Below are 12,822 nucleotides of genomic sequence, written 5' to 3'. Positions count from 1 at the left end.
CTGAGGCGCTTTTTGTTTGTTCGAAGTGCGTGTTTAGGGTGTGAGAGGGGAGTCGATGTGCTTTGATTCCAGCTTGGTAGTTGTAGTCTATGCGATTAAAAAACACGTGTGTGTGAAGTATCCAAACAATGATAACGCTTTCATTATGGCTGCTTTAGCCACAGACCTTGAGTTACTGTACAGTGGGTTGGGTTCCATTTAGAAGTGTCCACTTCATTCGCCCTTTCCGTGATTCACAGCTACGTGAAATGTATTACTACTGATATGCAAAACTATTAACTTTTCGCCAAGAGGTGGCAGCTTGATACTGTAAGGTGTAAGCCATTGGTTCCAACGGATATTTTATTTGGGTCGCCAGCATAGCCTGGTGACAATTTGTGTTGTGTAATAGGCCTAGCATAGGGCCTACCTTATATAGCTTATAGTTTGTTAACAGTCACGGTTTTGTCATGCAATGTCTATGCATTTTTGCATTTAGAATAGCTCTAAAACCGGGGGGCGAACACGTCGCAGGGGGGGCGCCAGTGCGTGGATATCTCAATCGCAAAATTAAACAATATTTCTATCGGGCGCCTACCATGGACTAGGCTGGGTGAAAATCAAAAGATTGCGTCAAAAGATTGAGCTTAACCATGGACCTCATGGTTGCAAAATGCAAGGGAACATGAATCAGCATATTATTTGCACAAACAATAACGGAGAGTAGCTCTTCAACTTTGCCCGTTAAAATGTGTATGAACAGTCTCGCAACGCATTTCATGAAGGCCCTTTTGGACATGTCAGTTATTTGCACCACTGGGTAAAACGGCATTTTGTTTTAGACTACTGGTATTTAATTTGTGCATTGACAATAAAGCTGAATATAATTTGAACTAGATGACTAAACCTATGCATATGTAGAAGAAGAAACATTCACAAAAATCCATGACATGACCTCTCTTCTTGATAGCTGTTGAAAACTGCATGGAACTGACAGGGATTGTTTTAGTTTAATAATAAATAAATAAATACATTATGCTGCTACCTTCTGCTTTTCCCAAATACAATGTAGCCTACAGGTGTACCTTTCATCAGTCCAGTTGCAATGGATGGACTATGATGAACTGCCCTACTTGTGATTGTTTAGAGATTTTAAAGGTTTTATAACAATGTTACAGATTTTTTGGCCCAGAAACAAATCTATTCACCTTTGCAGCGCCAGTAGGCTACTTTGTGTGCGGAATGTGTGCAAACACACATTCCAAACAAGCATACACAAAAGTTTCAAGAGTGGGGGATGGAGTAGAAGATGGAGACAAATTCATTAATATGATTTATTTTCGCGGAATGGATGTGCAGGACTGAGCGGCGGTCATATTTTGTACCGCTACGCGGTACATCTAGTTATAGCTGTGCTGAGTCTGAGTTGAAATGTCCAGGGATATTCCAACTCATGGAACGTCTCTCGGCCAATCAGAAACAAATAAATAGCTCCATAGAACAGTAATATCAGAGAAGGTTGATGTATAAGGATCTTTGGTAATATATTTAGTAAATTAGACCTTGGCAGTAACCAGAACCACATTTTTTTCATTAGCATAACCATAGACTGTATATATAGTCTATGAGCCTAACTGTTAGGCTACGTTTATACGAAAGTGTTTTTCTCTACTGCTCTGGCAGTGCCGATCTTCTGCTTTCTCAAAAGAAAACATGTAGGATCAGTAGAGAGCTTGTAGCCGTAACGGCTCTGTGTAGGATAACAGGTTATTGCCACCTCAGTTGCTTGACTGTACGTAACACAACTGTGCAGGCTGAAAATAACTTAGTAATTTGTGAGTGTTCTGCTGTGATTATGCTACACCACATAGATAAGGATTCCAGAAAATGTCTTCTTTTTTTTCTTTGTTTTCTTTTTTATTCTTTACTTTCATTGACTATTGCCCTTCTATGTTTTCATTAGCTATTGCTGTTTGCTTTTGTTTATGTAAAGCACATTGAATGACCTGTGTGAATGAAATGCGCTTATAAATAAACTTGACTAGACAATCGCTCTAGAATGTGTCACCATAAGGGCTGACCGCATCCATGTCTGTATGGCGGAGAGAGCAGGAGAGGCAAGCTACAGGTCGGGTGTATGATCCTGTCTTAGACCCCGACTACTGCAGTCCAAACTCTTCCGTCTGTCCCTAGAAAGACTGCAATATCATGACCAAATGGTCACAGTGCTCTTGGCAGCTGGGGGTCCAGCACCATGATGGTGTTCCCGAGTTGTGGTTCTGTTGGGTCCCTATGCAACTGGGAGCGTCATTTGTGTCGACCAGCCATAAACGCTAGGTCAAATTGAAGACTCTTTTCCTCAGTGGTTCCATGTTGGTGGAATGAGTTGCCCAGTGCTCTCTGTTTCTCAAGTGGCTTATTGCTTTTCTAAAATGGTTACTAGGCCTACACTACAAGATTTCATAAAATAAAGGCACAGCGAGAAATGTAACGATTTATTCATAGATAATCATTCTTCCACCAAGAAATGTATTTCCTCTATCAGAATGGTTGCCATGCAACATCGAGATGCAGCAACTCTGACTTTTGTATCAAGTTGTGGTAGCGAACTGCAGTCAGCGTGTGGGGTTGTGCTGGATTATACAATTGCATTGAACGCAGTTCAGCCAATCATAATTAAGGACCGGAACTATCCCTTTTAGAAAAGCTAATAAGCTGCTTTCAGGTCCTGACACACGGTGGCCCTCTGGTCCGTAAGCAGCAGAGTGTTGGGCTCGTTCCAGGTGTTCATGGCTGCGGCTTCCGCCCGGCCTGCTCTTGTCCACAGCAAGTGGTTTTACTCAGTAATCTTCAGCTGCCAGGGTGATGTCATGCTCCTCGGAGCAGGCAGCTGTGGATGACCCCCTCTCCCTCTCTCTTTCTCTCTCTCTCTCTCTCTCTCTCTCTCTCTCTCTTTCTCTTTCTCTCTCTCTCTCTCTCTCTCCCCCTCGCTCCAATCTCCTCCATTGCCTTATGCACTTGCTGTCTTCCTCCTTGTAGGCCCATTGATTACTAGCGGCGCTGCCAAGACAAAGCTCTGACTCAGTACCGCGTTTTATATTACATCACAGGGGTCATCCAGATTCCTCTCGTTCCCATGTTCAGCTCTAACACCCAACTGTCCTTTGCTCTGACCCCTCACTCTGTTATCTCTCTTCTGTTTTTCTTCTTGCCTTCATCAACATCCTCTGCGCTGCAGCCCTGCAGGTCCTGCTGGACCAGTCTACCAAGGCCAACTCGCCACTGAAGGGCCACGAGAGGACAGTCCAGTACCTACAGAGACTGGGTGAGATCTGCACACACGCTTTTTAGATACACACACACACACACACACACACACACACACACACACACACACACACACACACACACACACACACACATAGACACACACATAGACTCACACTTCCTCCTGCCTCTGGTCATGTTTGTTTACACCGCGCACAACCACGCTGTGTATCCCACAAATAAACACAGACGACCTTGAGTTCTCTCCGTTCCTCCCTCGTTTCTGCCAACTCTGCGTTCAGACCTGCGTTCACTCAGCCTATTTATTTCCCCAGTGTGGGCATTTTGTTTGAATGGCTATTAAATGCTGTGGAATAGGTTGTTGTTGTTGGCTCAGTGTTTCTTGGTATTAGCTTACCTAAATATTATAACCTCCCCTACAGTGTATAAATAATTATAATACTTAAAAAATTCATACAAAAATGTCAGAAACACTATGGTACCAATATTGCACCAAATCAGCATTTGTATCACCATTTTATTAAGGAGAACAGGAAGTTGTAAATATCCAGACCGGTATTTGGAACGTTTGAATAATGGGTCTATAGTAGTCAAAAGTGTCTTCCAGCAGATTTTCAGAGTTTTTTCAGTACTAAAAACAATCTAGGTGATGCCATTGACGATTTCCACTTAACAAGCCAGCACATAAGACATGCTCTAATAATTCAAGCAGATGGTTTGCTGTTAAAATGATTCTGTCACAGAATCAGAATTGGTAGGGCATAGCCTACTAATACGCTCTCTTGTGTTGTGGATAGCTATGTTTGGTATGGCTTAGAGCTAGAGGAAACTTCACTGACACGTGGGTATACAGCAGTAATTGTGAGCCTGGCTATTATTAAAAGTTTTAATACAAATTTAATCCAAGCATTCCTTATTTTCTCTGGCCCTCCGGAGGCATTATGAAAGTCAAGTTGAGCAGAGGCTTTAGATAGTGTTGTTCGGGCCTGCATGCCTGTCGCCTGCCTGTTACAACAGTTTAATATTCGTAGTGCTTATATCGTATAGTGAATCTGGGTCTGGATCCACTGGGCAAAGGATCAAGGGGAAAGTTTTTGAAAGCAGTAGTGCCTCTAAGCTGTATGACATTGCCAACTTGGATGCACCAGCCTCAACAATGAGCACATATGCACAGCCATCACAAACAGACTTGCATTTCTTATTCATCCCAAAACGCCGCACATGAGCCTGACCTAATTATTTTTTACTGTGTATTTCTTCAGGGGTGGAAAACATTGGCATCATTTTTGAGTTCTCTCCTTGGGTTTTGAAAACCTGCCCCGAGGATGGCCTAAAGGTACAAGAATGAAGTAATGAGATCATTGAACATGGTGATGATATGAGCTACAAAGAGCAGAGAGAATCACAAAAGCATAATATACTACTAATTTTCCATTTTACCAGGAGGTTTTCCTATTTTAAGAATATAAGCCCCAACTTTATAACTCATGATTGAATTTCACTGTCGTGAAGTTATGATCGCAATACCTTTTGTTCTTATTCATTAGTTTTACCATCACTCCAGTAGATTAACTGCAAAATTACAGCTGTAGTACATGTTTACACATGTCTCACTTGTCCATGCATGTGCTCTTGGGTCAGATCTTCACTGAGGACCTTCCAGAGGTGGAGGCACTGCCCAGAGACAAAGTGCTCAACTTCCTGAAAGAGGGCTTCAAGGAGCTGGCCGTGCCCTACCTGGAGCACATCATTCACGTGTGGGAGGAGACAGGCCCCGAGTTCCACAACGTGCTCATCCTGCTATACCTGGACCGCGTGCAGGCTCTCATGAAGGAGTACCTCAACTCTCTGCCTGAGGGTAAGAGCTCCAAGGAGATTCAACACTTGACCCTGAACCTTTTTATCAATATTCATCCGATTGTCTCACCTCTTAACTCTGCTGATTTCTGTTGATCTCTCTCTCTCTCTCTCTCTCTCTCTCTCTCTCTCTCTCTCTCTCTCTCTCTCTCTCTCTCTCTCTCTCTCTCGCTCTCATCCTCTATCCTCTCATCTCTCTCTTGCCCCTGCCTCTGGTGTGTAGGAGTGTCTGCGGTAGCAGCAGGGATGGAGGAAGGCCAGCTCGGGGAGTTCAGAAACAAGCTGCTCGACTTCCTGGAGATTTCCTGCAACTACGAGCCTGCACGACTCATCAGCGACTTTCCTTTTGATGGTGAGTCATGGGTGGCCCTTAAGTAGCTCAGTGCAGAGATCCATTGTTAATGAGTTTCACACGCTTATCTAGTGTTTGCTGTTGGCTGTGAATGATGGACAGAGAGGTCACATTAACTTAGAGACCTTAAAAAATAAAAGCCTGGTGGTGGACTACATACTATAGTATGAAATATGTTAGTGCACTCACTGTGCCATATCATACATCATACCCCCCCCCCCCCCCTATAAATATAAATAAAAATAAAAAAATAATTAAAAATAGTAAACAAATATATTAAATTAATTATAGAAGAAAGAAATTGTCTATTGTTGCAGTATGCGCAGTGAATGACATCAGTGTTCAGGGTGCTCAAGTCCATGAGTAAGTTCATGACTGAAATGCAGTGTTTCAGGAGCAGTCTATGGTCATATCAGAGCAGAGTCATGTGGACTAAACAGCTAAACAGAGGACTCATAACGATTAACATTCATCGAGTTCCTTTTCCCTTTAAAGTTTCTTATTTGTCATTATCTGCACGATAAGCATGAGGCATTCATTATTAGTAACAAAATGGCTGGGTTTAATTAAAGTAATACATATTTTCCATATAAAAGCATATTTTTGATTCACATTAGATTAGATTTGATTAGATTCAGCTTTATTGTCATTGTGCAGTGTACAAGTACAAAGCCAACAAAATGCAGTTTGCGTCTAACCAGAAGTGCAAAAAAGCAGTGCAAAAGTGCAATGCAAATGCAAATTATAGACAGGTGGTGCATAGGCAGGACAAGAATATAGTGCAGTGTAGACAGTAGTATGCAGTTGGTTTACAGAAGGAGGTTTAGAGTAATATAGATTACATATAAATATGTGCAGTGCATAATGTATTTATTATGTTCATGAAAATGTTGTGTGTCATAATGCAAGAGGTCCTGAGATTAAAATTGTTCTGTGTGTGTGTGTCAGGTCTGCTTGAGGAGCGAGCACTGCTACTGGGCCGCATGGGCAAGCACGAACAGGCCCTCTTCATCTACGTCCACATCCTGAACGACACGCGCATGGCTGAGGAGTAAGTAGCCGAGCACTCTCCAACCTGCCCCCATCACTGCCATCAGGAGGCCTCATCCATTAGTGTACAGTCATTTCCTGTGTATTAGCCACATTGTGTATAAACCGCAGGACAGTGTTTTATGCAAGTAAAAAAAACAAAACCATATTAATACCATATTAACTGCCCCCATGTATTACCGGTAACCTCATAGTTGAAGCAAAATCATTGTATAAACCGCAGCTAAAAGTTGGAAAATTACGGTACCCAGCATTGCCGCTGTCATTGTGTGGTCATCTGCCACGCTGACCATAGATTCAAGTTCTTCTTGTTGTGACTGAAGTTTGCCCTGCCCTGTCCATACCTCCCTTTGTCTTTTCCCACAGATACTGTCACAAGCATTACGACAAGCTAACAGACGGGAATAAGGATGTGAGTACTGTGGCTTGGAGCATTGTACACTTTTTATAATTTATATATTTTATATTTTTATATTTATATTTTATATTATTTAAGACATTCAGTATCTGAAGTACAACTTATTTATCAACCTTTTGAATTTTTTTTTCTTGTTGTTTTGTAAGTGTATGTTATTCATGTGGTATGATTGTGGCATTGTTTCATAATGACTGAATGACAATATTGGTTGCTGTTGAAATAACTATATTGAGATATCTAACAAAATAAAAAATGTATTTGGATTAACTGCACCAAATTGAGCGAACAAGCTACAACAACAAAACACCATAATAAAAAATACTTTCACTTCCTACCTAACCGGTGTCACGCTTCATGTGTTTACCTGTGTGTGTGTTTGTCTATGCAGGTCTACCTGTCCCTGCTGCGCATGTACCTGTCCCCTCCAGACGTTCACTGCCTCGGCCCCATCAAGATGGAGCTGTCAGAGCCTCAGACCAACCTGCAGGCGGCACTCCATGTTCTGGAGCTGCACCACAGCAAGCTGAACACCACCAAGGTGAGAGCATGCCCAGTACATACCCAGATGATCCACCATGTTAAACACCACCAAGGTGAGAGCATGATCATCACACACCCAGATCTACCATGAATAAACACCACCAAGGTGAGAGCATGATCATCACACACCCAGATCCACCATGATGCATTAATCAGGGAAAGAGAGGATCTTACACAAACTGAGTGCACAAAAATTCACTACCATATTTTTAGCGTGTTTATGAAGGTACAGCCAAAGAAAATATGAGACTTTACACATTTCCACCTGTCGTCAGATATTCCATTTACGATCGCATCGTGGGGCAATAGCCGTCAGTTAAAAACCTGAGGTTGTCCAGGGCAGCTCTTATGGAGGCATCTAATCACAAACAAACCTGTTTACATCATCCTTGACATTTTACCCTCTGTGTCAACCATTTCCCAAGAATCTTTCATAAAGAATGTATTATTGTTAAAGGAACCATATGTAAGATTGTGGCCAAAACTGGTACTGCAATCACTTTCAAATTACTGAAGAGCGGTGTATCCCCTCCCCCACACCCTGACTCGAGGTTGCCAACCCAGATGCCGAAACACTACTGACTGAATGACTGACGTGATTAGTAGATAGGTGGAGGGTGGCGCATCATGCCAAAACACAACATGACATGACAAAACACAACATCAACATCAGTTGAGGGCTGCAACTTCACTTTTTAAATGACAGTATACTGGCAGGACTACAGTTGTCAGTGATATAAGTATTTGAAATTAACATGATTTCTTAATGTCTAGTGGCATATCAGGGTCATTTTATGATTAATTGAAATACATTTCTTACATATGGTTCCTTTTAAGTCTTGTTCTGCACAAAGTGTATTTACATAACCTTATTGTACCATTTTTACAAACATATCATATATTCTTATCATATATTAAGTATTGTCACATAATAAACTCAAAGATGTATATCCGTGAAAAGCAGGGACACATCAGAGCTTCATTTTAAATGTTCAGAGACAGTAGTGTATATGGCCTTCTAGAAACATTTACAATTAGCTCTCTATGAAACAAACATGTTTTATCAAACCAGTCAGCTTTTCGCAAGATGTATCATAACCTTCGTATGCTTTGTGGTGGTCACTATATATTTTTATTTGTCTTCTGGATAAACAACACACACATGTTATGCTCTGTGGTTGGTTATGTCAATAGTCAAAAGTTTGGCCTGCAGAGAACCCAAGGGAGGGCCTTTCCTCACATTATGATTGCTTGTTCAGTGTTTAATGCCCCTTGCTCCATAAAAATGCCTTATTTTACAAGCTGGACTTTTTCTTCAAGCTGGTTTGGAGGATCCATGTGCATATTGAATGAAGAGCTTTGTGTGGCGCCAAAACTCCCCCCCCGCCCCCCCCCCTCTTTAGTCATGGATACAATTTATTTTCACGAAATGGTTCACATATTTTTTAAAAATTTTCCTTAGTTAACTTGATTTTAGATTTTGAGTTTTTCGAGAGTTTTCAAACTTTCAGAACAAGTGTTTGTTTTTTCGTCGAGAGCTTTTTAGGAATGATGCAATAGCATGGAATCAGAGCCATTGTCTCCCCGCTCTCTGTGACTTCATTGAGTTGAATAATGAAAGCATTGCGCTGTGCGGTCTGAAGTGTGTAGAGTGGGACTTCCCTGGGTCCTTCCTCTCTCCGCCTCTTCCCTTATTTGCCGCACCGTGTCTGGTCTTTTATTTCCCTTGGCGGAGGGCCCGGGGGCCGGGGTAGTGCCAGCGGCGCGGAACAGAGCAGAGCCACAACAGAGTACCGTCCACAGCAGGGACTCCAGCACACGTCAGGCCACACTGCAGGCCTGATGCACAGCCCACACGCCAACCCAATACACACACAGTACCACATCATACACACATATATGCTCATACACACACACACACACACACACACACACACACACACAGTAACAGACACATAAAAACACACATACATACATACATACACACACACACACACACACACAGTTAGATGTACAGACACAGTAAAACGCACGCATATATACTCATACACACGCACACACACAGTAACAGACACAGAAAAACGCGCACACACACACACACACACATACCCAGTGCCTTATGTCAGCCCCATCCCTGTTTCATCTCCTTTTCTTCACATCTCCGTCGTCTGTCTGTCTGCCTCCCGACTTTCCACTTTGTTCTCTGTTCTGTAGATGGTCTTCCACTCATTTGTGTTGCTCTGTCATGCCTCACTCATTCCCCCTCATTTGCCCCCCCCCCCCCCCCCCCCCCTTACAAAGTCCTTATTTGGATGGGGAACACACAGCTCTACTAGCGTCTACTAGTGTCCACTACATGTGTTGGGCTGGTGTCATTATTACTGCATTATGAAATTATTTCTGCTGCAATGAGGAGGTTGATGAGGTTTTTGAACTGTTGTTGGGTAGGAGAACCAACTGTGCCGTGCACATCACAGAGTTGGGGATGTTTGTGTTCTCCAGCCTGTGCTAACTGGCGAAGCAGTGTCACATTTTTCTGCAATCGTTTGTTTTTGTCTACCTTGTCTCACCCTATATGCCTCCACTTTGTCACTCCCCTGTTATGGGTGCAGGCCATCAACCTGCTCCCAGCAAACACCCAGATCAATGAGATCCGTGTGTTTCTGGAGAGCGTGCTGGAGGAGAAGGCCCAGATGAAACGCTACAACCAGGTGCTCAAGAGTCTGCTGCAGGCCGAGTTCCTACGGGTAAGCACTTTGGATTAGGGCCGTGCTATTAATCAAATTAATCGTCAATTATAACAATCATGAAAACGTCATCCAGAGCACACCTTTGTTTTACATTGGTAGCTTTTATATATTATCTTTTCTCTGTGTTTTATCTTTTTTTTTAAGTTTAGAAAATGGAAGAGGTTTTCAAAATCATCGGGTAATCGTGTTAAATAATCGTGATCTCAACATTGACCGATTTAATGATTGAGTTTTGTATTGTTTTGAATATGATTATGAGTTTTGTATTGTTTTGTGTAAAAGACATTCAGCTAAAAAGGGTGCATGCAGTTGAAAGGGTGTCTGTGTTTATCTATGTATGCAGGTGCAGGAGGAGAGGATCTTCCATCAGCAGGTGAAATGTGTAATAACTGAGGAAAAGACCTGCAGAGTTTGCAAGAAGAAAATTGGGAATAGGTAAATACTTTGAAATGCATGCTCAAGTCAGACGTGATTTATAGGATTCATGATCTCAATATCAACATTGCATCAACAGGCATAATTATTTCTTTCTTCATTTCTTTATTTTATTTAGCACATTTGAAAAGATCTCATAAATACAGAGAAATGACCGTTAAACAGTGCAGGGAGAGGCAGAAAGCCCTAACAGGCTTATATAAAGCCTCTACCTAAAAATAAACCATTGCTTAAGTTTAAATAAAACAAATACATCATATAAACTTTCTAAAAATAGTGCACATTTATCCTTTTATCCATTTATTCCTGATTGACTTTAAATTGAATACTTGTTTATAAAGGATTTATATGATACCATTTAGTTTTATTCCCTGAATGCTCTGAACATTCTCCAATTACATGTTGCATAGCCATCATTACACTAACAGGAATAGAACCATAGCTGTAACCAACAACCTGAGAGTCAGGACCCGTATGTCACCTTTGAGAACTCCCTTGCTTACAGACACTGCACTGTATTGGCTTACCTTATTGCTTTATCATAATCCAAAATGTCAGTTTTCTCTTTAGTCTATGCCTTTTGTCAGAAAACAGATCCGTGATTGCAGTTTAACCATAGCTGCCCTTAAAATTTGGCAAGTGACTGCAACATGAAACTATCCTGACGTGCCAGACCCACATTAAAATGTAGGGTCTGGGCACTCACCGTTCGCAGTACTCAGTCCGAGGGGCGGGATAATCGGTTGTCTTTCAAATTCCCTCTGCACGCAATAGGACAGCGCTATGAGTCCCATGCGTTTCCCACCAGCGAAGCTAGTTGGCTAGTTCAAACTTTTGCCAACTTAATAAAAGCTTAACTCGTGTCACACTGTTCGCCAACAGCAACATCCATCTTATTTGTTTTCAAGTAGCAGGGAATTCAAGCCAAACCGTTGCAACTCTGCCATCAATCATTATGTTAAGCCCGCCTAACGACTCTATACACGATTTGATTGGCCTCCTAGAAGTTTAATTTTTCGAGCTCACAAGCCAACGGAGAGTTGCTAGACTAGCATGTAGTGTAATGTAATTTGCTGCCGCTAGGGTGCGTCTAGATTTCTAGGCTAACATGCAACTGCATTAAACCCCCACGGTTTAATTAATACCGCCACGGTATCAGAATCAGGGCAGACGCACAATGTAGTTGCAGTTGCTTTTTAAATAATCCTGCAACGTAACCTCCCCTGCTGGCTGCCGCTCACATTGCAATTTAACAATAAGTAGCCTAAAACTAGTCAAAGGTTATTATGGCCCGTCCAGTTTCACTTCACATATTATATATTGTATTGATGTAGCCTATTTAAAACATTAACTTTCTTCTCAGTGTTTCCTCTTTATTTAGCGGTGCCACTGCTTCAGAATTAGGGGAGATGCAAAATATTGTCATAAGCATAGTAGGCTGCCGCCACTGTTAAAAAAAAAATCTAGCGGAAACACTGGGCTCAGGATGGTTTGAGGTGTGGTTTATGATGTACCTTGTAGAATCTGTTTGACGTATAATAATAATAAAAAAGTGATATCAAAAACATTTGAGTAGATGATTGCAGTCTGTCAACAGTTTTGTACGTTTCAGACTTTGTTGCTTTGGTTGATCTGTGTTATTGTAAAACTGCCGTATAAAAGCAGCACAGATTCTTTGTGTTCATTTCCATTGTATGGGTAGATAGGGAGATAGTGCTTGCACACACCGTGGCAATAACCAAATTATTATTAGTTGTCTTTTTAAAATCTCTTGTTATCAAGGGCGTTTTATTTTCTGTGGAGTCGGAGACAGACCGTACATATTACAAACAAGGTGAAGGTCATGTGGTCCGTGACAAGGCTTTTCTAGGCTGAGAGAGTCTGGCATGAGCAGATACAAAGGGTCAGAGTGAGGCCAGCTCTTTGAAAAGGTTATGACAGTTTCTCCCATTTCACTTGAGAGGCAAAAAAAAAAACAGATGGTGAGATAGAAAAATCTAAGTTCAATGTGACCAAAGTTTAGTCTCACAAGGATTTCTGTTGGGCATTTGAGCACACAAAGGATTTGCGACTTATTTGCTTATAGCAATCCCACAATCCCATTCATCTGCTCGCCTTATTATTTCTCAAACTCATACATGCGGAAAGCTCTG

The 12,822-nt window shown here is 41.8% G+C and overlaps 1 protein-coding gene across 2 annotated transcripts in view; it reads left to right on the top strand.

The window, feature by feature from the left end:
- vps39 (VPS39 subunit of HOPS complex) overlaps positions 1–12,822 on the top strand; it is a 45,063-nt gene that overhangs the window by 30,507 nt on the left and 1,734 nt on the right. For both annotated transcript variants that reach the window (XM_076299460.1, XM_076299459.1), the window contains exons 15-23: positions 3,218–3,304; positions 4,530–4,603; positions 4,909–5,125; positions 5,348–5,476; positions 6,425–6,527; positions 6,893–6,938; positions 7,333–7,482; positions 10,097–10,231; positions 10,578–10,669. In XM_076299460.1, the coding sequence (XP_076155575.1) occupies positions 3,218–3,304; positions 4,530–4,603; positions 4,909–5,125; positions 5,348–5,476; positions 6,425–6,527; positions 6,893–6,938; positions 7,333–7,482; positions 10,097–10,231; positions 10,578–10,669 (1,033 nt within the window). The remainder of the gene's footprint in view (positions 1–3,217; positions 3,305–4,529; positions 4,604–4,908; positions 5,126–5,347; positions 5,477–6,424; positions 6,528–6,892; positions 6,939–7,332; positions 7,483–10,096; positions 10,232–10,577; positions 10,670–12,822) is intronic.

This window comes from Alosa pseudoharengus, unplaced genomic scaffold (genome assembly GCF_046254945.1).
Source record: "Alosa pseudoharengus isolate Yale_2024_CS ecotype anadromous, Long Island Sound unplaced genomic scaffold, YU_APseudo_1.1 YU_APseudo_1.1_scf_22, whole genome shotgun sequence".
NCBI classification, from domain to species: domain Eukaryota; kingdom Metazoa; phylum Chordata; class Actinopteri; order Clupeiformes; family Clupeidae; genus Alosa; species Alosa pseudoharengus.
This window is presented reverse-complemented; position numbering and strand designations above follow the sequence as displayed.